This window comes from Drosophila melanogaster, chromosome 2L (assembly GCF_000001215.4).
Source record: "Drosophila melanogaster chromosome 2L".
NCBI lineage: Eukaryota > Metazoa > Arthropoda > Insecta > Diptera > Drosophilidae > Drosophila > Drosophila melanogaster.
Window position 1 is genome coordinate 11,334,218 of NT_033779.5, and position 22,493 is coordinate 11,356,710.

At 40.1% G+C, this 22,493-nt stretch overlaps 1 protein-coding gene and 2 long non-coding RNA genes across 5 annotated transcripts; 1 reads left to right on the plus strand and 2 right to left on the minus strand.

The window, feature by feature from the left end:
- Positions 1-4,333: 4,333 nt before the first annotated feature.
- On the minus strand, positions 4,334-4,703 carry lncRNA:CR44585 (long non-coding RNA:CR44585). Its single transcript, NR_124195.1, has one exon. It is a non-coding gene; the product is annotated as a long non-coding RNA:CR44585 (long non-coding RNA).
- Positions 4,704-8,083: 3,380 nt separating this feature from the next.
- On the minus strand, positions 8,084-9,101 carry CG14926 (uncharacterized protein). 3 transcript variants are annotated; one of them, NM_001298912.1, is made up of 4 exons: positions 8,883-9,101; positions 8,620-8,828; positions 8,366-8,562; positions 8,084-8,311 (listed from the first exon to the last, which is right to left on the minus strand). In NM_001298912.1, the coding sequence occupies exons 1-4, from the start codon at positions 8,949-8,951 to the stop codon at positions 8,262-8,264; spliced, it is 525 nt and encodes a 174-aa protein (NP_001285841.1). In that variant the 5' UTR covers positions 8,952-9,101; the 3' UTR covers positions 8,084-8,261. The 3 variants fall into 3 exon arrangements, with proteins under 3 accessions (NP_001285841.1, NP_609502.1, NP_001285842.1); NM_135658.3 differs by having other exon boundaries at positions 8,119-8,311; positions 8,883-9,046; NM_001298913.1 differs by having other exon boundaries at positions 8,119-8,311; positions 8,883-9,021.
- A 10,682-nt stretch (positions 9,102-19,783) lies between these two features.
- lncRNA:CR44586 (long non-coding RNA:CR44586) lies at positions 19,784-20,112 on the plus strand. Its single transcript, NR_124196.1, has one exon. It is a non-coding gene; the product is annotated as a long non-coding RNA:CR44586 (long non-coding RNA).
- The last annotated feature ends 2,381 nt before the right edge of the window (positions 20,113-22,493 follow it).

Here is a 22,493-nt window from a genome sequence, read left to right on the forward strand (position 1 = left end):
TTTTCCCACTTTTGACCCCAAGATTTTCCGTTTGAACAGGGTCATAAAACCACTTAACCTAAAAGCCTCTCACAACCCATGCCAATTGCCAGTGGCCGTGGAAATGTGCATAAATCGAGCAATTTATAATTCATATGGAATCATTTTTATCTTCAAACTTCAACCACATACGGTCAAAGTGAAATGTTCTGCCAGAATTCGATTGCAATTCAGTGCAGATGGGATGGTTGTGTTCTGCTTCGCCGGAAAGATCACGTACATTCGGTATTATGGGAAATAAATGTGCTCAAGGATACATTCGGTGAGGGTTGGATGAGGGGGGGGGTATATTATTGCGAAAAGTTTAAAAATTGATTTTCATCTGGCGAAATGCCGCAGCATAAAAGGATTTCCCCCTGCTCATATTGGAATTGATTTGGTTCTACGTAAACATAAATAAAATATGAACAGCCATTGAGTCCTGGCTGAGTAAATATTTTTCGAGCAGAGCGTCTCCTTTGAGCATTTCGCTGTGTGCATCAAGGTGTCCTTTTTTGGCCCCCCCATCCGGCTCATCAGCAGTCCGGTGGTGAGCTGGTAAAATAAAGCCTTTAGTAAGTATTTCATAAGTCGCCGGAGTGGATGGTTCAGGATGGAAGGATGGCACCAGTTACCCCGGCCAGATAAGTAAGCAATAAGCCCCGAGCTGATGGACAGCGCAATTTTCTGGGCAGCCTGGGCGCTCTTCATTGGCACACGTCCGCCTAATACAAACAAGGACATGAGCTCGCTCGATTCGTGACTGAAAAGTTTCCTGGCCCGGCAGCATGGAACTCTATCGTACTTTTCGTATTTTATTTCCATCATTTTTACTCGAATTGCGAGCTTCGCCTTTCGTATTTTTATTTTTCTTTTTTTTTTTCAGTCTACGCTCGGTCGAGCAAATGTCCGAAACTTTGGCGCTCGCCTCGGCGAATGTTTCAGATAAAAATTTGTTATTTATGGCTTAAGGTTTCAAACTGAAGAGTTCTGCTCAATTTGCGCCCCCGAAAACGAGTGATAGAACCACGGGAAACGTTGAAGTGGAATGAAAATGCAATAAAAGTTTTTAAGCCAAGTAACTTTTTATGAAAAGTATGGCAGTCTAAATCGGACATGTGATGTAAGAAAAAATATTTTGCTGGTAATATACTAAAATCTGTAAAAGTCTTTTAGTCTTTAAGTCGCTCAGCTTAATAATTAAGTGTTCTATTTAACGATGTTTTGCGAAATCTTTTTGTCTGGCATAATCAAATGTCCTTTGAGATGTCAAAATGGTTTTGGTTAACTCCTCTGACTCTGAATGCAGCCACAAATAAGCCTGAAACTTGACTCCAATTTCGCTGAGAGACTGCTGCGAAAGCCAATCAAATTCTAAGCTCAAATTAAAACGTCGAGCGATTAATTGCGCACAATTAAAACCAACGCCTAGTCAGAGTCACAATGCGATTTCTGGTCTCATTAAACAGAGTTCAACAACTTTTGCCCGTGAGCGAAGGAATCATAAAAATCAAAAGCTCGCTGGCTTCGAGGAGCAGGGGAGTTGTAAGTGAGCCCAGGCCAAAATCAAACCATCAAAGTGCCGGTAATAGTTTCGGGTTGTAAAACTCACACGAACAATAAGTTAATCAATCTCAAATTTTAATTACAAAGTAACAACTTCCTTTAGCAATTTCAGGCGCGATGAACCCAGTACCCATCTCATTCTCATACCATAAGGCCCTCTCTGTCTCTGTGCATTAATGGGCATTCGGATGTCTGAGCCGGCGGCGCAATTTACATAAAAAACGCAGCCGCAAGGTGTGGGCCGACGTATCCACAAGATACTCGCATTCACAGATGCAGATACATACGCGCACTGAAACTGGCAAACATATTTTATGTAATTTGTCTTTGTTTCGTGTAATAAAATGAAAATAAAATTGTGAATTGCCGCCCGCTGAACTGGACTGGAAAGGGGTAATGTTAGTGGGAATGGGAAAAGGGTTGGTGCCGAAGATGGTTACCACCAGCACCCGGGAAGAGGAAGCCAGCGAAGCAAACTGAACGTGAACGGGAAAGTTAATGCCTTAATGCCCCAAGTCGGAGTTGCAGTTAATGCTCGCTCACCACCATTGATCATGAAAAATGGAACTCGCCGGCGAACGAGTTGGAAATTTATTTGAATTTTATGCGACGTCCTAGGCCCCAGGCACACCTCCATATCTATATCTCATATCTTCATAAGCAGATGCGCCGCCAGGATCAGGAGCACCACTCACGCCTGTGTAATCCTTTGTCCTGCGAGCAGGTGTTGTCACTTTTTCGGGCAGCCAAATCGATTATTCAGTTCAACCTGCAAGCTTGGACACCCTCATAAAAAATGCACATTGAGTGAATATAAGAGCGCTGAACAAATTGGCAAGCATTCCATAATATGGGTAAATTATGTGTTAAGAAAGCTTCTTTCTTTTCAAACTTATACTATTAAAGATAAATGCGTTATTATTTAAAGGTAAAATATATTAATATATAACTCATATCAAATACGAGTGCGTATACATAGGCTTACTGCTAAACAAATATCTCAACCCTATATATTCAGTTCATAAGTCTCGATGTTCATGCTCATTACCCAGGGGCTTCCTTGTGGATTTTTTGACAAGTTTATTAACTTGTTTGTGGCACGCACAAACAGCTTAAAGCCAGAAACCCCCAGAAGGAAGAAGCCTCTACCCCGTCAACTCAATTACCAACCCCAGAATTTATGAATGCCGTGGAAAACCGCCGACTGCTCCTTGGGGGCGTGTTGCTTGTCTGGCTAAATATTTCTGGTCAAAGTTTCGACGCGATTTTCACAGCCACAGCCGAAAGTCAAAAGCTTTTGTCAACAGAGCACCAACTCCATACCCGTTCCCAGTCCCAGGTTCCAAGCTCCAACCCCTCGAAGGTGCGGTCGCAACCCTTTCGCTGGCGAAAGTCCCTTGGGGCAACTGGCGGATGGATACGTGAGCCGTGTGGCCAGAATTTTGATGGGGTTTCGCGGCTCGCTTTTCCTCTGGCTTCTCTGCCGCAAAATCTGCGTAAACTTTGTCTTCATCTCTCCGTGCTTTTTCGGTCTGGTGAAAGAGGTTTCGCTTTGCAGTTAGCTTTATATCTTATTTGCTTATGAAATAAGATATGCCCAGCAGCCGCAACCCAATCCCAACTGCGGCCACGCGATTTATGCATAGGTATTGCTGCTCCGCCTGCTTTCCTCTCGATTTTATGTGCTGTTTATGAGATTGCCTGACACTTTTATGCACATCCTGTTTTACGACAAAGCGTTGGCCCCACCGACATGAGGGGTTCTCTCCGTCTGCCAGTCAAATCGGATGAGTTATTGGATGGATTAGATTTGGTAAGAATGGTTCAATATGAGGCGGATTTAGTGCAATATGGGTATCGAATGTGAGTTGGGAAATTGAATATGAGTATGACTTTTGGGAAGTCTCAATTGGGAAGATGAAAGAATAATGTACGCAAAAAATACAATACTAACAGCTCTTAGAATATGCATGGCATATTTTTGATATAGCCCTAAAACCTTTTACAAAAGCATATTACATGAGTTCAAAAAGTACATTATTTTACTATATTAAATATATTGAATATATGGTGAGTTATTCTATGAGTTATGCTATCATTCATTTGTGAATGGGTCAAGATTCGACAGTCATCGCCACGTCAACACCAAAAGTGCTGGCCATTGTCCTCGATTGTTTCTATTCAGTTGCAGTTACTGCTGGCGATGAAAAATCGATGCACCCAAAATAAAACTCAATCAGAAGCAATTAAAGGACTTTACAATGGAACGACCGTAAAAGCGAGACAATAAGGAATTGTACACATACACAACTAGATGATCAAGGGCGTTGTCCAGTTAGGGTCACGGTGGACCTTTCCCACCCCCTCTTTTTTTTTTTTATTCTTGTCAGGGGCGTAGGGGCTGAGGGTCAGAGAACACCTGGCTGACTGGACGCCGTCTGAGTCGGGATTTATCTGGGCGTCAGAGCCGCCACCAATAAAAGTGGCAAACAAAGGCGAAAAGTCCCTAAAAGATTTGATTTTGACGCGTGGCTACACTGGAAGAAAAATGTTGTGTATTAAACGAAGCAAATTATAAGGTTGTTGATTTCATAGATTATTTTTTAGTAATGTAATGATTTTGTTAAAAATTAATGCATTTTCTTGTACTTCAATGGTAATAAGATTTTTCCATAAATTTCAAGGCCTGAAAATATATAGAATTTTTCCCCCAGTGCTGACCATCCAGTTAGGAGCCCAAGATGGGCACGCATCCCGGTCTGGTCGGGTTATACAGAACTCGTGGCCATCCAGTTGGCACACGCACTCGTCTCGTGCCAGGACCTTTGTCCGTTGTCCGTTACAAATTGTTGTGGGCGTTCCAAATCGGCTTAGGACTCGCCTTTCTCCAGCTCATCCCTTCACTTGGAATTTAATTTTGTGTGAGTTTTGATTTCGCTCTTCGGATCGAGTCGCATTTCATCTTGTGTTTGGTTTTTGAGCGTTAAATCGCCAAATCCTTCGTTAATTTTGACGTTTGTCTTTGTTTCGAGAGTGGTGGAGTTGAGGGTGTGGCCCATTGATGACCGGCGGTCAGTGGATCGATATATAGATGACCCGTACTAGGGGTGAAACCGGAAGGAGCAGGAGCCACGCATGTGGGTGGAATTGTTGCTGGAAACTGCTCGTCCGGCTGGAGATTAAAAATTTAATTCGAAATTAGCGCAATTGTTGGAATTGCTCCCTTTTTTTCGATCGATTCGAGTGGAAAGACAAACAAAATCGATGACTGACCGACCGAACGGCGGCAGCTGTCGTCTACCCGCTCCGAATAATGGCAACAATTTCCTGATTACTTTTGACCCTTCGAATGCGTTTTATGGTTATCAAGGAATGTCGGTTTTCATTCTTCAGCGATTTGATTTGGTAAGTCTGGAGGCAATTAGTTTTTGAGTGGTGAACGTTTTAATATAGGCAAAGTAACCAAATCAAAACGTTTAAATTTTCAATAGCCTTTTAAGATTACGTGGCAGACTAAAAGTTTACTATTATAAAAGACTACTTTTCAAACATTTTCCCTATAAAATGGTCTCTAATTTCGCCAGACTGCTGGACATATCAATCAACTGCTAAGAAATTAGATCAGGCATCCGGCGGCGATTATATCTATAGTTTCGGCTGATGGGGGTGGGAACTGAGCATAAAGGCCAAACAATGGCGTGTTAATGGCAACTTTAAACTGACACCACTCCACGGGAAGGTTAATCGCTTCCCGGCCGGACATTGGCCACCACCCGCTGATATCTGGGCTAGGGTTAGGATACGGTTTTTGGGATTCGGCATTCGGCGGGGGAGGCAGCGTGATAAATGCATCGAACGCAGCGGGTGGACGGCGAATAGAGTTGTCAACTCGCTGGAGTAAAACAGGGCTGCCGTGGCAGCTGGAAGAGCAGCATGAAAAATAGAGCCCGAGGGATATGTGGATATGGGGATATGTGTCGGCTATGATTCAATTACGACCAATAGAAATGTCACTAACAAGTTTTGCATATTAATTGAATTGGGGCTGCCGCGGGACACTTGAACTGCCAATTGATTTTTGTGGTTTTTCGACAAAAATGTCGAACAAATTGCGCAAAAATTTTTCACTCGCTCTGGAACACGCCCTTATCAACACTCCAGTTGGCCATGTATTTCGTTTTTTATTTGGCCAGGTGTGGCTAGTTGTTGTCGCCTCTTGTTTGTTTTGCATTAAACGGTTTGTTTTGCTAACCAAAGTGTTGATTTTATGGCCAGCCACCAGTTGGATTTTTTTTATTTTACCCAGCCACCAACAACGCGAAATTGGAGCTACTGAATCAGCCAGTTAACTTCCAGCAGATATGTATATATCATTTCAATCTCTGCAATTTGCAATTTATATGCTCTTCAACAGTATAGTTTATAGAGCGGGAGTGTCTGCTATTCGTTGGCCTAAGGCTTTGCCCCAAAATCTCAATTATAATATTATGTTTTTAGTTTAAACTTAGGAATTTTAGGCAGTTAATAGTAGCTATGGTATGTTGCTTTAAACAATTTTTATTGAAACCAGTATTTATCATTTTTGGGAAGGTTTAGAGCCATCTCTGTTTGATTTTATTCACAGTTTGCTATCGGCCATTTTCCAAACTAGAAACCTTTCTATCTACGATAATATCTATTAAATCTTCCGACTTAGATTGATTACCCCAAAGCCATCTTAGAAAAACTATCGTCATACCTAAGGCCTCCATTAAACAAAACACAATACTTTACATTTTATCCGTACTTAATATAACTTTGTATAGTGCCCCATAAACCCTTCATTACACGGCACTTAAGTCGGGGCAATAAAGGCAACTACAGCAACTAAAACCGAAAATAAAAACTCAATTTGAATTCAAAAACCACCAAAAATGGTGCGTGCTTATCGCCTTGCCTTTTCCTTTGGACCCCGAGTTTAGCCCGAATCTGAAATTAAACCTGAACCCGATGAGCTCGATAAAGCGACAAAAGCGGTCTAGAAAATAAATTAAAAATACATTTTTACGTAAATGTGGCACATTAAAAGGCAACTTGAGGAAAGCACATAATAAATATAAAAACACAATTAAATAAGTGCATAGAAAACAAATTCGAAACGAAAAAAAACAGCCGACACAGCGCAACAACAGGGAAAACAAAAATAAAAAATAGAAATAAAAGAGCACACGAATTAAAATAACGCCAAGATATTTCAACTACTCGACGTGAAAGGGCAATAACTACAATGGAGCCCCATCCTAAATACCCTGTAAAATAAGATCATACTTAGAAAAGGGTGAAAACAAATAAGAAGATTTAAACATGAGTGTTATGATTTTTTCAATATTAAAATACTATTATTTTAAGAAATATTTTAAAATGTATGTCCATATATAAAACTTGTAGAAAGTCTAAAATGCTCAACTTTTTCCTAGTTTCCCCTCAAGCACAGCTGACAGAAGAGGTGTTAAGACAAGACCCAACCGAGTCGAGAAATGTTAATGTAAATTTCAATTGTTTTAATTTATTTGTGACCCCTTCGCCACCCGACAAACCGTCACGGACTAACTTAATGTTATATATACATATATATATCACACAACAAAAAAAAAGAAAAAAAAGAACTGAATTGAAATGAAGGCAGAAAACGGCGGAGTGATTGTCGGTTGGGTCTATTCTCTGGCCTATCCGTCCAAGACGTGACTGGCATTCCACCCGGGGATCCCTCCGTCCGAAAGGGTTTCATGGAGGGGAACGGAACCGACCGTATCTGGAGCACAACGAACGGAACGGTCTCATAACCGTAGCGATTCCATATAGTTTACTGAACTCTCGCCGCACAGAAACAAATATATATAAATTAGTTCTTCCGAAATGGGCGCTTGTTAAAAACATAGTGGAAAATCGAGGAAAAAAAATGCAACGGAATGTTCGATGAAAAATGCGTTCGGTTTACCATTAATCCGCTGCCCTGATCCAGGGCGACAGATCATTACACACGCGCGGGACTTCCGAAACGGGAGGAGTTCCTCATTTGGGGACATGCGACAGGCGAGTGGCGATGTTTAGGGGCCCCCCGAAATCGTATGTATATGTAAATTTATTAATAAAAACTCCCAAAAAAAAAAAACGGATGCACATTGGCCCCTAAAAATGGGAGGGTGGGTGTGCACTGCTGCAGTTGTTGCCTGTCCGTAATTTATAGACCCGCTGCCGAATGACATGCTAACTAATAGTATCATCATAATTTATACATACAAATACATTGCATTTGTTATTTATGCCCTTGCGCCACCCCTCGCAACTAAAGCCACCCCCCACCCCATCCCTTACGTGATTTCCATACACAGATCCCCGATGACAGAGGTCACAGCACCCAAAAGGGCAGAAGGTTAGCCGGCGTTAATGGCACCGTTTGACCCTCGGCCATATTTGAATATCGATTACAATTAAACGGTCACAACTATAGATAACGTACACGTGATCGCAGATTGATAAATGTGCCAAATATTTATTATGTGATCAATTTATTATTCTTAAACGGGAAATTTCGAGTTACTTGCTTTGTGAATATACATTTCATGGGAAGCCTATTATATTTAATTTTCAAGTGCCAAATGAGATTCGTAAAGTTAGTTAGGAACTAATGGGCTCTTCTAGAACCAACTACCACGGTGGGATTGCGAAGGGTTCGGATCATTGAGACCTACAAAAAAACGATTTTAATGCGATTCTTCATTAGGTAAGTAAAATGCCTTACCATTCGAAGAGTAGCCTCCAGCTAACCTTTGACCACCACGCATGGAACCAACTCGCATTCCAGCGCCAAGGCCATTGCTCATGCCCATGCCGGAACCCATGCCTCCATCGAATCCCATAGACTCGGGCATGGAATGGCCCATTCTGTTACCCATTTCAAGACCAGGCTCTGAGCCCATGCCCTGTACCGAAGCCGGGCTAATAGAACCCAAAACAGTTTTAGATCAGCCTTAAGATCCATAAAAAAAAACTTACCCAACTTGAGAATGACCGTAACTGGGCTTAAAATTCGTGTACATGTTCATCATATTTTGGTTGTAGGAGGCGAATGGATCACCTGGAGATGCGTTATTCTGGTGCGATCCCATTCCACTGGATCCATGCAAATAGTTTTGGGTGTTCGCTTGACTTGAGTGCAGCCACTGACGACCACCGCCTCCAGGAGGAGTACTACCCCTTCCCATCTGAAACCATTCCATGGTTTAGACCCGGATACCGAAGTACGTAGGCAGACTCACCTGTGAGTAGTTGGGATTTCCCTGACCACCATGGCTGTACTCCCAATTGAATTCCGGACCGTTTTCCATCGTTAAAAAATTTAAAAATTTCAAAAAAATTTCAAATGGTTTTTGAAAAAATTTTGTTGGCCGATCTGTTACCTTACTGAATGCCGGACTAAAAATGAGGATTTCTAATTCGAGCCAACTGAAGTACACATTAATGTGTTTTCCATGCTTACTTGATTTGAAAACTTCTAACTTGTTTTAGTCATGTACAATCTATACGTTTATAATCTTCTATAACAGGAAAACAAACAAAATAAATCATTTCGTTGTCGCATCATGAATATCATTAGCAAAAACCAGTCTGTGTTCTATACTCGCTCTTAACGGAATATTTGAGATCATGCTGAGATTTTGAAATGTTATCTCTGATCTTCTCATATAATCTTAGACATAATAAAATTCAAATTTTGTGCAAACACAGTCATAATAAACATTTTTAATCATCATCTCGAGATTATTAGCCTATTAATGGCAGTTAAGAACAGCCATTCAAACTTATTGAATTAATCATTTCAGTGTCTGGGTGGCTGATTTATGGAATTAATGTCCAGATGCTGGTGATAAATAAATAAATGTTTAAGCAAATGTAGCGCAATAAATACTGATTATTGTTTTATTCTAAAAATGTAATATATTCAGACGGTGTGCTTGGTGAAAGTTGTAAGAAATATAAACCAGTTGGATAGGAAACTACTAAATAAATTTTGTCCGAAAAGGACTTTAGCACTACAAACTAAAACCCATGTTGGGCCACACTTCGGTAGATAAGAAACCTTGTTATCCTTAGCGACTTCCACCTGTACACACCGCATGCCGCACAGCTGTATCTTTTTCCCTGCCTCTGACAAACCAGTTTCCTATCGATGCAAGTTTTATTTATGTTTCTTGCCGATCTGCAGAACAAAGGCCAAAGACTGACCTACAAAGGAGCAGCAGACAATGGCAGATGACCTCATAAATTGCATCGTTATGAGGTTCATAAATAAATTATTGCTTCATATTCATAATGCACTTGAGGCCAAGTGTCGGCATGTCCTTGGACCAGCCAGCAATGGGATCTACCTGTCGTCCCACAAAATGTATCTCCCGAGCCCTAAGATTTATGGCTGGAATGGCAAGAGATGAGGGAACGTTAGCTCTGCTTTTTTAGCAGCAATTTAAAATGCATAAAATATTTGATGGTCCCTTTAACTCAAAACAAGGCATCAGGAAAGGAAACGAGAAGTGCCCTCCTTTGATCGTCATCTCCCTGATGGCTAATCCCATTTTATGGCATTCGTGCGGTCTTGGGGCCGTAAAATTGTTTTGTCACCTGTTGAAAACATTTTTTATTTTTAATTGAAAAAATCTGTTTCGGGAATGCCACGAGCTCCAGAGCACACAGAAATTTCATAAATTTCTTGGCGACCCTCGTCCGGGGGATAAATATTTTTCTTACTCTGGTTTGTCTTTCTATTTTCTCCACCAACATTTTGTCTAATTTTAAACGTATTTAAACGTTGGAAAATATGAATTTCCACCGCTTAAGGTCCATCCTAATTGCTGCCAATTAACACCTTCAATAAGCCCAAATACCATGGGCCCATTTGTCAGGGCCACGGGGGCGTTCAAATGCCTTGCCTTGTGACCCCGGCAAAACATTTTGATTTATCAACTCTTTTTACATTCCCAACACGAGTGCATCGATCAGAGGCGGAGGACACGAAAATAGCTGCATTGAAACTCCGGAGTCATCGGAGTCATCTGCATTAAGATCCGACAAAGACAACACTCGAATCGATTTAACTCTTTGACCCCGCCCACTCGTCGACCCCGATAGATCCAGGTTTCTGACTCGTCCGACAGCCGACATATGCGAGGGTCTATTAAAAAAATTGTTTATGAAAACAAACATTTTCGAGGCAATTAATCATTGGCATCATCGGTGGCGCGTGGGGGAACTTTAGCCATATAGTACCCATCTTCCAATCTTCCATCGACCGTAACCCCTTCATATCGTGCTGCTTTTGCTGCCGTTGATGATCATAATAATGATGATGATCTCCATCTGCAGTAGCTGGCTGAGTGCCTCCAGTTTTCATTTGGAAATCGTTTTATGGTCCCATCTTGAGGAACTCATCGAGTTGAGGGGGAGTGTTAAACGTCTGCCAATTAGTGATGCTTGTTGGATGTGCTGTTGCGATCGTTTTCCTAATTGGCTGAAATATGAAAGGTCTTTCGCTTAATCACCGGAATAAATCCTCTCGATCGTAGCAGTTTCATGAAGATGTGAGAGTTTAAGAGGTGGGGCTAATACTATGTTTATTAAAGAGGATATTTGAAGAAACCAATGATAATATAAACTAAAAGATATATCTATTTTGTATATTACAAAAAATAATCAATCTAATTTTATGTTCGTTCTTAAAGATACAAGATACAAAACCGACAAGCTCACAAGTCGAGCACTATTTCTATTTTGTATTTTATATTCACCTCCCGTAGTATTGCCGCTATTGTTGTTGACAATTTGCGATATAAAAACTGATGTCCTGTCCGGCAAATATCCTCGAGGGATGGCCGGGATGGATGGTATGGATCTCTGTGTGATTTGATTGTGAAAACCGAAACAAACAAAAGTAATTTTTGAATGAAAAGCAATAAATTTGAAAACATTTATTGGTTTTTGGCTGGCTGTCATGTGCCAAAAGCAGCAGAAGCAGCAGCAACAACCGAAGGGGCATTGCTTCTGCTTGCATCATTTAGCCCGGCTTTATGAGTCGCACAGACGGATAGGAAAATATATAGATAGATACATATACTCGTACCATTCATACATCCACCCACAGATGGACAGATAGATGACTGCGTTGCCTTTTGGGGGTTGAGCATGGAATACTGAAGAATCTTCATTGGAGATTGACACTGGAAAACAATAAGACGTACTTTTAAAATATGAAAAATATACTGATTAATATGAAGTTTATATGTATTATATATATAAAATATATTGTACAATTTGAGTAGTAGTTTCTACTAGTAGTAGTAGTCTACTAGTAGTTTTCCTCTAGCTAATATGTATTTTTTGATATAATAGCAACCAAAAGTACTTAAAGTATTTTAGTAGGATTTTTTTTGCGCAGTGCACTGCGAAGGAGCACTTGAGCGGGTTTCCGTAGGTCGGGCCTCGTCATTAGTCCCCGCATGGCGCGTGCACGGGTTTCCTATGGATCCCCGAGCGAATCCCGACCAGGCCGTAGAAGTGCAGCGACAATGGGCTGGAATACTTCCGCAGTTGGCAGTTGCAGGACGAACACTTCGCATAATAACAATAACAATAAACCCGAAGCGGGACATGCAGGACAATGGAGGTGATGCCCTGTGGTGGTCTAATGAAAGGGGGTGGACCCGTTGGCCAGTGGTCAAGGGTCAGGGGTCGGGCAGTTTAAATTGTGTCATGTTCGCATTTGGGACACATCCACCTCTATTTTTAGGACTTCTAACCATTGTGGCAGGCTCAAAATTGAAATATTACACTTTTCACTCGAAAGCGGCGCTTTGTCAGCACCAATAACTGTGAAATCAATATCAAAACCTTCGGCGACCTTTTGCCAATCTGACAGATGACCCGAACGTCCTTCTGCCCATCCTGTCCACAGGCAGGACATTAACTCAGTTCACTTTCCAGTGAAAATTAATGTGCCATATATGACGCTTCAATGAGTGGGTTCTGTCACTTCCGATCCCCATAAATGTGATCCTAATGATGCCACTTTTCAATCCCAAACTAAGACCCTTTCAGCAGTTCAAATGGATAAGTTTGATACAATGCTCGTGTAATTTAAATCCTTGAAATGAATTTGTGGGATAAACCGCATATTTTAGCAGGACATCTGGAAGTGTTACAGTTGTATTAAGGATACATGGTATAAATATGTTAAATAAAGTACATGATGTTGTAAAATTATTATAACAAATGCTTAAACTGCATTGGTAATATATTCACTTTTGAATATCGTAACATACGAGTATATGAGTAGCCTTAGGAATTTCGGTCTGAATCCTGCGGGCTATTGGCCTTCTTCCCGCTTTCCCGTAACCTTTGACCCCCACACCCCTGATGCTTTCCTCTTCCGCTCCCGCACAACACCAACACACAGCAGACTGTCAACGCATTGTCAATTCTATTTTTATGTTTTATGTTTTTCGTTTTGTTTTCGATTCATTTATGTTTTCACTGTTGTTCTTGTTCCCGTTTTGCGTGGCTTCCGCTGCGCTTCATTTGGTCTCCTCAAGCGGTTGTCTCTTTTTTGGTATGTGCCCTCGTTTTGCCCACCCCCTAAAACAAAGACATCCCCTCCCCCCTACCCATGACCTTTTTGTTTTTTTAATATTCGAGTGTAATATTTCAGTTTTTTTGTGTGCTCCCTTTTTTCGAGCTGCCTACGCGGCGTTTTTGGTGAATGTGTGTTGACAATTTGTTGGTTGTTTTGGAGAACCGCTAAATAGCTACAAATTTATGAGCGTAAATAGCCGGCGTAAATCAATTTTTAATGCATTTCCATTTCCATTTGGTAGCCCGCCAAATGTCAACAGCAAATTGATGAGGCGACAGTTATGCATACGAGAAAATGTTTATTTAGAGCAATTCGAGTTTCCTTTGCTGCTCGAGTGAAAAACATCAAGGATACGCATGGAAATGTAAGCAGAATGTTTTTTTAATTTTTTAGTGTTTACTGAAATCAACAATCGAAACTGGTTCCATAAGTGTACTTTTTCTTATTGAACTCAACTAAACTTAAATTCTTATACAAGTATATTACAAGTTGTATTCTTCCAAGTTAATCTTGTGATCATGCCCAATTTAAAAACTTTAATTTATTCCTTCGAATTGGTAGGAAAACAGATGAATTACTCAAAACTTAACCATCGCATAATGCATATGTACAAATGCAAATTTTCACTTCCATCCACACATACACACACATGAATTACTTATCCTTTGCGCATGAGTGTGTGTGTGTGTGTGTGGAATTTGTCGCATGTTTGGTTGCAGCTTTTCCATCAAATCCAATTTAATACGCTTAAGTTCTTACTTTTTGTTTTTCCGCCTTGCTTTTATATGTATATGGTAAAATAAAGAAAGCCACATGCAAAAGCAGATGGCGCGCCCACTTTCACCGCCCACCAAACGATGTCGGCTCAATTTAATGTTATCGATTTTTAATTTTCCTATTCGAACTTTTTGCTTACTCGCAGACTTGCGAGCATTTTTAGTGCATACCTTACCCCCCTCTCATCCCATGGTTTTAATGTGAATTACAGGGTGACCTGAACGCCGTGCACCTTTCCCCACAATTTTCCAGCACGTAAATAGTTAAGGCCTGTAATTTAATCGCATTTGTATCGATGCTTTTTGTTTTCCCGCCACCATTGTCTCTTTGCAATTTAGCAACTATTTTCCTGCCGTTTCAGTTTCAATTCGAATCGAATTCAAGGCGTGGAAAAATAGTCGCGCTAATACACAAGCGGCACAAAATGATATACATAAGTAAGCATTTATATGGGGCCATCGATTCGAATCGATGGGAAGCCCTACAGATGAGCCAAGTTTGCATTTTCATTCCGCATCCATATTGTTTGCATTGGTCTTTCTTTTTTATTTTTATTTTTTTTTTGGTTTTTGCCGCTTTTCCCGCTGTAATTAACGCTTTGTGCCTTAAATATCGAATTAAAAACCTTTTGTGGAACTTTCGTAATTGGATTTGAGGCGGATAAGACGCGTAACGCTCGCTTTATAGAAAGAAAATATTTGGAGCGGCTTTTGTAGATACTTCTATATACTAGATGAGATATGTCTGCAGTAATATACAAACTGTCTTAAATTATTTCCAAGTAACTCCCTCTAATGTAACTAATTCGGCACCCGAGAATTGCTCTTTTAGCGCATTGCCGCGCCAACGGCGTCCAAAAATATTTCACGCTTTAATTAAAAATCGAAATTGAACTGCCAATAAAATGTTTGTTAACCAACATAACCGCATCTGTTAATGTCCGCGGAAAGGGAGCGCCGTGGGCAGAACGCTATGCTCAATGGAGGGCATCCGGTACGAAGTAACCGAGTGCCGTGACGCCATTTCATTGCCTCTTTATCAATTTTTTTTTGATAAAAGGCCGCGCCAATAAATTAAATGTATAAATTCATTTAATGAATTTCGAATTTGTTTCATTGTTTCAGGCCAAACGGAGACAAATGAGACCAAACCAGATGACGTACTCGAGTGTGCATATTAAAAAACCATCAGCGTGTCAATATGTAATTTGTGTCGTCAATGCAGCCACTGCGCTCAAATAGAACATAAATTAAATATCAATGAAGCACCCCCTCATTCGAATTTTCGCCGCAGCTGGCTGCAATGGTTTTCCCGGCAAAGATCTGAGGGTAAGCCGAAATTGATTTGCTCCTTAGCCGAGCAACTTCTCGGCTTCGATCAATATGTGGATCTATAGATCTGTAGAATCGGTGTTGACAAATTTCCCAAAAAATAAAGACCAGAATCCGGGCGCAAACAATGCAGGCTACAGTAGCCTTAGGGCCAAAGACAATTACCCGGGCACTCGTTGGAAAGTTAGTTAAAAGTGCCCCTGAAGGATCCTCGTCCTTGGATCTTGAATCTCGAATTTTGAATCTGGGATCGTGTGCAATCAACCGCAGTTGCCCAAACAATGGGCAAAGACGACACATGACGGATGAGTTGTTTGCGCAACCTAATGAAACACGCTTTGTCTGGAGGATCAGCCAGGATGCCTTCGAGAAATTTGTCAACCGAGTTCATTAAGCCGGTCTCGGATCCCGATTTCTGTATCCCATATCTGTCCCCAGACCATTAAATTCCAATCTGTCGTCGCCGCTCTTTGATGGCTCGGAAATTATTAGGGATTTATTATGATTATTATATTAAGAGCACAGCAGGCCATACCGCAAACAATGAGTGAATTGTATGGACTGAAAACCGGGAACCTGTACCTGGGTATCGCTATTAGAGATTCAGTTTTGTCAGCCACCAAATATTATTTTACATATCAATTATTTAATTGTTCTCCGGCATCGGTTGGGTATTGTTCGTCCAATTGTTTGGCAATGACAATCTGGAAAATTGCATGCCGAAAATCGAGTAGATGTCCCAGATTTTCACATAATTACTTGGGTTTTCTTGGGGAGCCTTGTGAGTCACACTGGGAAATGTGATATTTTTCCGTATTTAATTTATGGTTGGAATACGGGAAATTTGTTATCCACATTTGTCGCAGATGGAGAAGAAAAGCGCAAGCAAAGATTGAGATCAACCGCATATCGATTACGATTTCCAAATAATTGGTTTACAATAGACAATATGTCATTTGATTTGGGCGGGGGCTAAACGTTGAGAAACGGATCTCTTAGATTTATTAATTCACGCCACTGCATTTCACATATATATATATAATTTTTTATAAACACTTCATTTTGTTTTGCTTTATATTCAACTAGTGTATAATCTGAATCTGATCTACCGCCTTTTTAAATTTCCAACTACCCAAACAAGTTGCTGGCTGCCATTAAATGGGAAAATATAAATGGTATTCATTTAAGCCGAATATAAAATGCAGGTGACGTCTTTGACTCGTTTAATGAGAACATTAAAAAGATATCAGAAATGAGTCAAAACTCGTCTGTCTTTAACCTTCTATTTAACCTCCACCCACAACTAAGACACCCACGACTTCAAAGCAGAAAACCCATGGGAACGGAATGAAAACCCATCGATGGAGAGATTCATGGGATTTTCTTCCACCGTTCATTAGGCATGCAAAGCGTGAGTCCGAATTTAATTTCAATCAAAATCCAAATTATATGAAAATCAAATAAAAATCTGGAAAAAATGAAGGCACTTGCTCGCATTCTAATCAGAAAGGTGCGAGGGCGAAGGTAATTTCAGGTGGTTTTTTTCCCGGTGTGAAGCGGTACATAAACTATTTCACATCTCTTTGTCGGCCGACGGCTTCTTTCAAGCCCGGCTTAGAAATCATTTTAAAGGTAATAATTCTCCATTCATACTCAGCCATTGAATTTTGATGATTAGCTCGAAATTCTCTTGAGGTAAATTGTATTAGGACAGCGTAATTTAATGAATTTTTGGAAGGAAACCTTTTTAAAGAGGTACAAACCGGATTGGCAAAACATCTTAAATTGAGTAATACTTTTAGTTGGTGTGAGCCAAAAAGTGCAATATAATTAAATAAATAATATTAATAAATTCTAATTGAAATATGTTCTTTAAAGTTTTTGGTGAATTTTTATGATTATAAGAAAATCTTTTTGACATTTTAAATTGCCTTTCGTGCACGAAACCATTTGGGTGTTTTCAGTTTCATTTTCTTCAGACGCATTACTTTCATTTCTTATTGCAGAGATTTCGTTCATTTTCTGTATTTGCATATATGAGAGTAGGTAATTTCACTTATGCATATAAAATTGAGTCAATAAAAGTTGATGCTAAGTCCGCGAATAAGGATTCATATGAGAACGAATGTTTATCCTCCATCACCTATTCCCATTTCCTAAAGACCACGCATTAGGCAAATTAACTGCCATTACTTGTAAGAACACTGAACAAAATACAGGGAATAAAATTTAATTTAATTTATTTATATTTTAACATTTAACTCTATGGTATATTCTAAATATCTTTGGTATAGTTTTGATTTCTTAAATTTTTAAATTTGTATATTCAATAATGTGTTTCTTGAAGTTACCCCCCACTGCTTGTGAATTAGCTCTTGGGCCACGCTCCTTGAAGCAGGCCTAAGACCTTGGCACACTCCACACTCCCCGCCTCCTTACCAAGCCACCCCCAAACCACCCACTCAGCCACTGTTTCCCCTATTGTCACAACGCCCATGCAAAGTTTATTGTCGCTGGTAATTCGACGAATTTTTGTTTGGGGGTGCTTTTTTATCGAGGAGGGTGCAGGTTGCAGGGTGTCATGCGTGTCGGCAAAACATATGCATAATTATTTAATTGAATTAAACAATTTCGTAAATGGTAAATGATGCGACAATATGGCGGCGTCGTTGCTGCGCCTCCTTTCACCGGAAATTTGCATAAATACATAATTATGGAGTTACATTGTGCGATGTGGGTATACATATATATATATATATATACGAAGGTACGATTGTGCGAGTGCGTAATAAAATTTGCATGGCTGGCAGAAAAAAGCTTTTACGAGTCGAAAACTCAAATGGAAAGAGGATTGAGTGGCAGACTCTCGTCCTTGTCAGTTGCCAATTTTGATGCGTTGGGGGTGAAAAGTTTTGGCTCGGATTTCACCAGTGAATGGATCATTAAATCCGGTAGTTGCTCAAGATTCACAACGAATTTGAATCTATAAAGGGAATTAGAGAAAATTTCAATCAATTTAAATATGTTTATACCGGGCTTATGTTGGCAATTTTAAAGAAAATCAATTTATATAAGGAAAAGATGAAATTGTAGACAAATTTATAAGTACACTCCGAACAGAACTATAATTCTATACATATATTTTTTACTTGACATTCACAATAGTTCCCTCTTCACGTGACAGCGAATTATGCAAGGAATTATTCCTCTTGCCGAAACATTCATAATCTTCTTATAATCCGGAATGAAAAACCAACTTACGCCGTTGAATTCATTGCGAAATTGTCACAGCATTCGGAAATGACAAAAAGGGAACTTCCTGCTGGCTGGATATGAAATTGAATCATAACAGGATCAGCGATAACAATGCAACCAGGGATGTCCTGTGTATCAGTATGTTTGTGTTCGTTCATCCTGCCTAAACAAATATCTCGGTCGAGAGCACAACAAAATGTCGAGATCGTTGCTATAAAGAAAGAGTTGCGTTCGCTCTTCCATTTCGAATTAAACCCATTCACCCCTTAAATTTGAAACCCCTTGATTCAACTTTTTTTTTTTTTTGAATTTGTCGCAGTTGAATAAAAAAATAAAACTACTTCACGGAGATGCAACAAATGGTAAACAAAAGCTAAACAATTTGTTAGAGACAAATATAAGGCTTGTTGTTGTTTCTGCTTTTTGGAATAGAGGACACTACTACTGGCCCAATTTTGGCTTTTTCGTGGGGGATGTGGGGAATCCAATGTGCCATTGACCTGATTAACATAAAAATGCCCGCAGTTTTCCTCCTCGTCTTTTTTTTGTGGGTTTTTTTCAATTTGCTGCTCTCGGTTTCAGTTGTATGCCCATCTCTGTCGCTCTCAAGCGAACACAGTCGGATATATACAGATATATACGTTACTATATAAGACATTTACACCCATACGCAATGGAAATTTGAACGGGCGTTGGGGAAATAGCAGCTGACAAAAAGTGAAACTGCGAGACGATGGCGACAAAAAAGGCAGACCCAGACAGTGTTAAGGGGGTGCCAGGGGTTAAGAGTTGGGGTTTTGGGGAGCATTCGTTGTGGGGCACCCGGGGGCGGGCGACAGACATGGGGGCGTGGACGGACAAAGTTTTTTTTTCGGCGGGAGTTGCCACTGGGGCCAGAGCAATTGGCAAGGACTCTCGCTTAGAAGCCGCCGGAAATGGTCCCAGACAGACAGAGATGGATGCGGCGAGTGCGACAGAGAGAGCTAGGTACATAACCACACATGTATAGGGCCTAGAAGAACTTAAAATACACGCAGAAAAATTAGGGGTTTCTATATTATACAAATGCACTTTCTGTATTCTGATAGATTTGTATTATCACAGGAGAAATACGTGTTTAACACTACATATTATTACTCCCTTTTTTATTTTATTCATATGGATAGTGCAGGATATATGCAATTCCTGCAGTGCTGGACCCACAGAAACCCAGCAGGAACATCAAGAATAGCGAGGGCAAGGACATCCCTGGCAAAAGGGGAAAGTGTGGGTGATGTGGGCCCAACCACTTTCGTCACTCTTCGACGCATCCCGAAATGAACGGGGATTCCCCCTCATAATGAAACCAGCTAATATATCTTGTTGACGTCGCCAGCAGTGGCAACAAAAAAGGAGGAAACGACATCGGAGGACCAGAGCCCCAAAACCCAAAGCCGAAGCAAAAGCAGCACAGACATGTCTATTTTGGACCATATCGATTTTGTCGGGACCCTGACTCTCGGCTTGTCGTTGGGAAGGAGCGATGGCGGCGGGATGTGGCTGTAGGCGTGGCCAAAGGATATGGGTGGAGCTGAGGGTCTGAAGCAGCCCGGCTAAATGGGCCAACATTTAAATGCAACAATTGTCATTAAATTTTCATCGGACGCAAGCGAAAGGTTTGCGAAATGATACGCTTAAAGCATCTGAAGATACAGTTTGGTGGGTCAAGTTTTAGGGTATTTACCAGTTGAATTCAGTGTAAATTTATTATTTATTATATTATTACTATTAGAGATATAATGAGCAACATTCTAAATCAATGTATAATGATATTAAAATGGTGTTAAGTGAAAACCTATAAGATTGAGAGCTGGAAATAATTTATTTTCATAAGAGTTAATTAACTTAAGGATATAAACTGACTAAAGATGATGTATTAGATTCTTTGCTGCCACAATTACTTGCTCAAGAATGCACTGTGGCCCTAAATCAGCTCAACATATTTGCTCAACTGATTTTAAAATATGATTCAAATAATTTATGTGAGCTGGGAATTCCTCAACCAATTGAAGAATTCCTCCAACATCTGGTGGGCACTTGGACTCCCCATTCTGGGCGGGATTTCAGCGATCAGCTCCGAATGAACATGTGGCTGCCACGAGCCAAGTCTGTATGTATTCCCCCCAAAGTGTTTTATGCTGCTTTATTTTATGAATTCCATTTTCATTAGGAGGGAATGCATCGCCACATAAATTTGCCATTAAGTGATCGAAATGATCATGGTTTTTAGCGTGGGGCGGAGTGGAGTGGGCGTGTTAATTGCCAATGGCAGCCGCAAAAGTTGAGTTATGGGCAAAAGTTTACTTCGCTGGCTGGAAAAAATCGATGGAGGCACTTTAAAATGGGCGCCAAGCGAGAAAGGACAACACTGGTTGGATACACTCAATATGTATCCAGCAGATACATTTTGCAGTTCTCCCTCGCCCAAACGAACTGTGTATTTACCTAAGCGAAATGTCGGACCGGAGGGCGGGGAATAGGAAGTCCTTTCCCGGGACTGTGTTTCCTATTCGCTCTTCCTCACTGTCTTTGCACTACAATTTCTTAGTTTTCCTAGCGATATAGATTTTATGTCGCCCCACAAGGAATTCTTTTGCTTCGTTTAAGTGTGTAAATGTTTTCGCCCTCGGAAAAGGAGCAAAATTTCGTCGGGAATTTGTTTATTTGTGTGAGTTGTTCATCTGTGCGAGGCTGTTGACATTGGTTTCTAGTTTACAAAGAAATCGATTAAACGCAATCGGGTAAATGGCCCAAAGTGCCGGAGCCAAAAACCCGCCACCGCCCACAATCCACCCAGCGAGACAAGGTCAACTCTTAAATGCCTCCCACTTTTCGGGTTCTGTCTCTGTGTTTTTCGGCAAGAATTAAACGACCTTTAATTTCAAACGTTTGGAACACCAGGTTGTGGGAAAGGTTATATGTTTTCTATAAACTAAAACAAGGCTAATCGAAATAAACAAAAGTGGAAAGGAGTTAGAAAGAGAGTTAGGAGTTTGAAGAAAAATAGAGCAATTGAATATGAAATAAATACAAGAGTAAAAACACAAGAGTAAACTGCAACTGACCAGAAAACGGAATTCTAATTTAAAGTAAACCTTAAATACGTTATGTATTTTCTTTAAACTTTAAAAACAAGTTAGCAAATATAAATTCTTCGTCTCTAGAAATAACAAACTGCAATAATTTGGTAAAATACGAAAATAAATTGGAAAATCAAATCCAATAAAACGAACTTAGAGAACACCTAAAAATACAAAGAATCTTTTTCTCGAACCGCAGATACAATGCACTGCAAATAATTTATGCAGCGTATTAAAATAATTTGAACAAAAAAAATTTAAAGGCAGGCCCTTGAAGAAGCCAAAACCTGGAAACATATCGATTCTCTTGAAAGTGTCATCGTTAACATAAATCAGTCGAAACGACCCACACGCAGACAAAAGAACCTTCGGTACTCGTAAGAACCTCATTTTACGGCAAATGAGTAAAATAAAAATAGGGAACTTCTCCAGCTTTAATTTCAATTTCAATTTATTTTATTACATCTCCCGCCACACGTGAGATATAATATATTGAATAGCCAGCAATCGATCTTGACCAAACGACGTGCATTTTACATTTTATTGAAGTTGGAGGTGGTTGGTTAAGAGTTCGGAGTTAGAACTTTTGGCTAGGTACCAAATGATTTGGGCCATTAGAAAATAAATTTTAATTTGAACTCAAATTCTATCTAAGATAAATATTAAGAAATGTATAGCTTAAGTCCCATTTTCCATAACTTTGTTTTCTGATAAAATATAATTTTCCCAAAAGGTGTTTATGTATATGAAATGGAACCAGCTTTC